This window comes from Saprolegnia parasitica (assembly GCF_000151545.1).
Source record: "Saprolegnia parasitica CBS 223.65 unplaced genomic scaffold supercont2.454, whole genome shotgun sequence".
Lineage (NCBI taxonomy): Eukaryota > Oomycota > Saprolegniomycetes > Saprolegniales > Saprolegniaceae > Saprolegnia > Saprolegnia parasitica.
The window spans coordinates 7562-10022 of NW_012156848.1; the positions used below are offsets into that span (position 1 = coordinate 7562).

At 57.1% G+C, this 2461-nt stretch overlaps 2 protein-coding genes across 2 annotated transcripts; one reads left to right on the forward strand and one right to left on the reverse strand.

Moving 5' to 3' along the window:
- Positions 1 to 1280: 1280 nt before the first annotated feature.
- Positions 1281 to 1696, reverse strand: SPRG_16748 (hypothetical protein). Its single transcript, XM_012356394.1, has one exon. The coding sequence runs from the start codon at positions 1670 to 1672 to the stop codon at positions 1352 to 1354; it is 321 nt and encodes a 106-aa protein (XP_012211784.1). The 5' UTR covers positions 1673 to 1696; the 3' UTR covers positions 1281 to 1351.
- Positions 1697 to 2099: 403 nt separating this feature from the next.
- On the forward strand, positions 2100 to 2443 carry SPRG_16749 (hypothetical protein; the record flags this gene model as incomplete). Its single annotated transcript, XM_012356395.1, has 3 exons — positions 2100 to 2151; positions 2198 to 2247; positions 2294 to 2443. Coding segments are annotated over 3 exons (252 nt in total), but the record flags the coding sequence as incomplete, so codon positions are not given.
- Between the last annotated feature and the right edge of the window lie 18 nt (positions 2444 to 2461).

Below are 2461 nucleotides of genomic sequence, written 5' to 3' on the forward strand. Positions count from 1 at the left end.
GTCAACAGCACGGCCTCAAACGACAAGCACCATCACAGTCGCACGCAGCTGTCACGTCGCAATAAACGCCAAGGCACGATGTCGCGGCTCCGAAGGGCCGCAGCGGCGACGAAGATGCTGCGCTACGTCCCCAGCTTGGCTCATTTCTACTACCACGCCCGACCGTCAGTCAAGCGACGCGCACACCGTCGCCATGCAGTCGACAACGACGCCGATCACCTATCACTAGGGCACCGCCTCGCCACAACCCATGGCAGACGAGGTAATCAACCTCCTTTGCCCTCTTTGCTGGCAACAAGCGCGACTCCTGAAAATCGTATTTCCCTTGCTTGTACCATGGTCCAAATCACGAAAAGGTACGAACCAATCCTAGCTTGCTGCCGCCGTCGATACCCAAAGCCAAAGCACCACGGAAAGACAAAGCAGAGTGTGTGGCCGTCGCAGCGACTTTGTCGCCAGCCAGCGCAAGTGGATGCTCATCGAGAGCGCATTCCAGATGTGAGCTGGTACCGGCACCGACTTGTCGGCCACGTCGACCGCCGCCGCCCAGATCTGGTTCGCTGTCCACCCAGCTCTCTGTGGCTTCGTCTTTCTCTTTGTCGTCACGCGCTGGGGCCACATGAGGACGGTGGCGGTCTTGTACCGGGGCCAGCGGCTCGTCATATCTTGCATTTTTCCAAACGAAAATCCATCCGCCTTGCTCTAGGTCCATGCCCTAAGAATAGGGTCTTAGAGCCTACTTTTGGGAAATCCTCAATTTGAAGGTCCCACTGCTGCTCGGCCTGCCGCTGCAACGATGGTATTAGCAGGCGGTGTGCATGGAATTGAGATAGACCATACCGTCCGCAAAGACTGTTATCTGGGCTGGCACCAGCAGATACCGGTACAGCAATGTACGTCAAGGCAGCCCGGGTGTCGATGGTCTTTTCGTGGCATCCGAGGCAACGGCATCAGTGCTGTTGTGATTCAAGGCGTTCGCAGTAAACCTGCTGCACCAATGACAATGACCAAGCCCGGCACGAATCCTCCGACGCTTACAGTGCCCTCAACGGTGCTGTCAGCGCGGTAGTGGCGCGAGATTCGGTTCCTCCTCGCGATCCTGGCGTCAATAGAGCCGCTTTCTTATCCTAATGGGGTCTACCCATGAAGCTATCTATGACAGCAGCAGCGAAAGAATGGATGCCACTGGTTGACCATGCTTGATGAGTTAATCATGACGCAGCATGCAATGGCGATGACGTCACTGCGCAATCAAATCGAGCACCAAAGCCTGTCCCCCATTCGTGGCCGATTCGCTTCACGTACGACAATGGTGCATTCGACTGCTTTTATTTGTAGAGGTTTTATGTGCCTAGACGCGGCTACGGACCGGGGCATCGCGCGAGCTCACAAAGTCGAACGTCAAAAAGTTCGCCGCGAGTTCGCGGAGGACCTTGACGACGGCGACGTGGTTCGGGTGGACGTCGTAGGCTGCAAGCACCTCGGGGCTCTCCATGCGCGCGACGAGGCCGTGCGTGAAGCCCTGGGCGTAGCCGACCTTGAGATCTTCGCCAAACGCCATGTCAATAATGCCGGGGACGACTTCTTTGAGCGCCAAGATGGAGTTGCCGAGGGCAGTGATGGCCTCCGGCGTCACTTCGGGCTTGAACTGGAGAAGGACAATGTGTTCCATTATAGACGAGTTGTTGGTTGTGCGGGAAATTGAAAAGTGAGCTCCGACACGTGCGGTACCAACCTTGCCGAATTCGGCGTCGCGATCTTCCGGATTGGGAACTTCTCGGTTTGCAACGCAAAAACTCCTTCTTTGCGTGGTTTTTATCACATAAAAATAGGCAATGCCTCGTGGGCGAAAAACGTTTGTCCCAGTTGAACCACAGGAAAGATAATTGCCCCATGTTGTACCCCGTGGGTTAAACGTCCTTGGTGCCACTTGATATCGAAAAACACGGCCATCAATCCGGATACAACGGGACAAACGTGTGTAATGAGGGCTAAACCTTGGGGTGATGACCTTTCGCGTGATTCGTTCACGCCAAGCGATGCGGTAATCAACCCGCCGGTGCTGCGCAATCTTCGACCTTCGGTGTCCGAGCAGCCTCATGCATGCTTCCACGGACCTCCATGAGGTCTACCCGAAGAACTCCCTCCTCTGTACGTCGCCCATGGCCATCCGTCGACGCTAATGTGTTGCATGTAGGGCGCGCCGTGACCATCGTCTTGCTCGTCTGCGCACTGCCGCTGGTCGTGGTACGTCGCCGCCGGTCGCTGCGCCCGCATCATCCCAACGCCGTAGGTACTTGGCCTCCTCGTGGGCATATACGCAGGCGTGGCCAAGCTGCGTGCGTGCTGCCGCCCACGCAAGCCACACGTGACCGACCGGTTCACTGCGTACCCACCGCCCGCACCGGCCGCCAAGGTCCCGTACACGATCGAGTCGACGTACGTGACGATGGCCGATGGC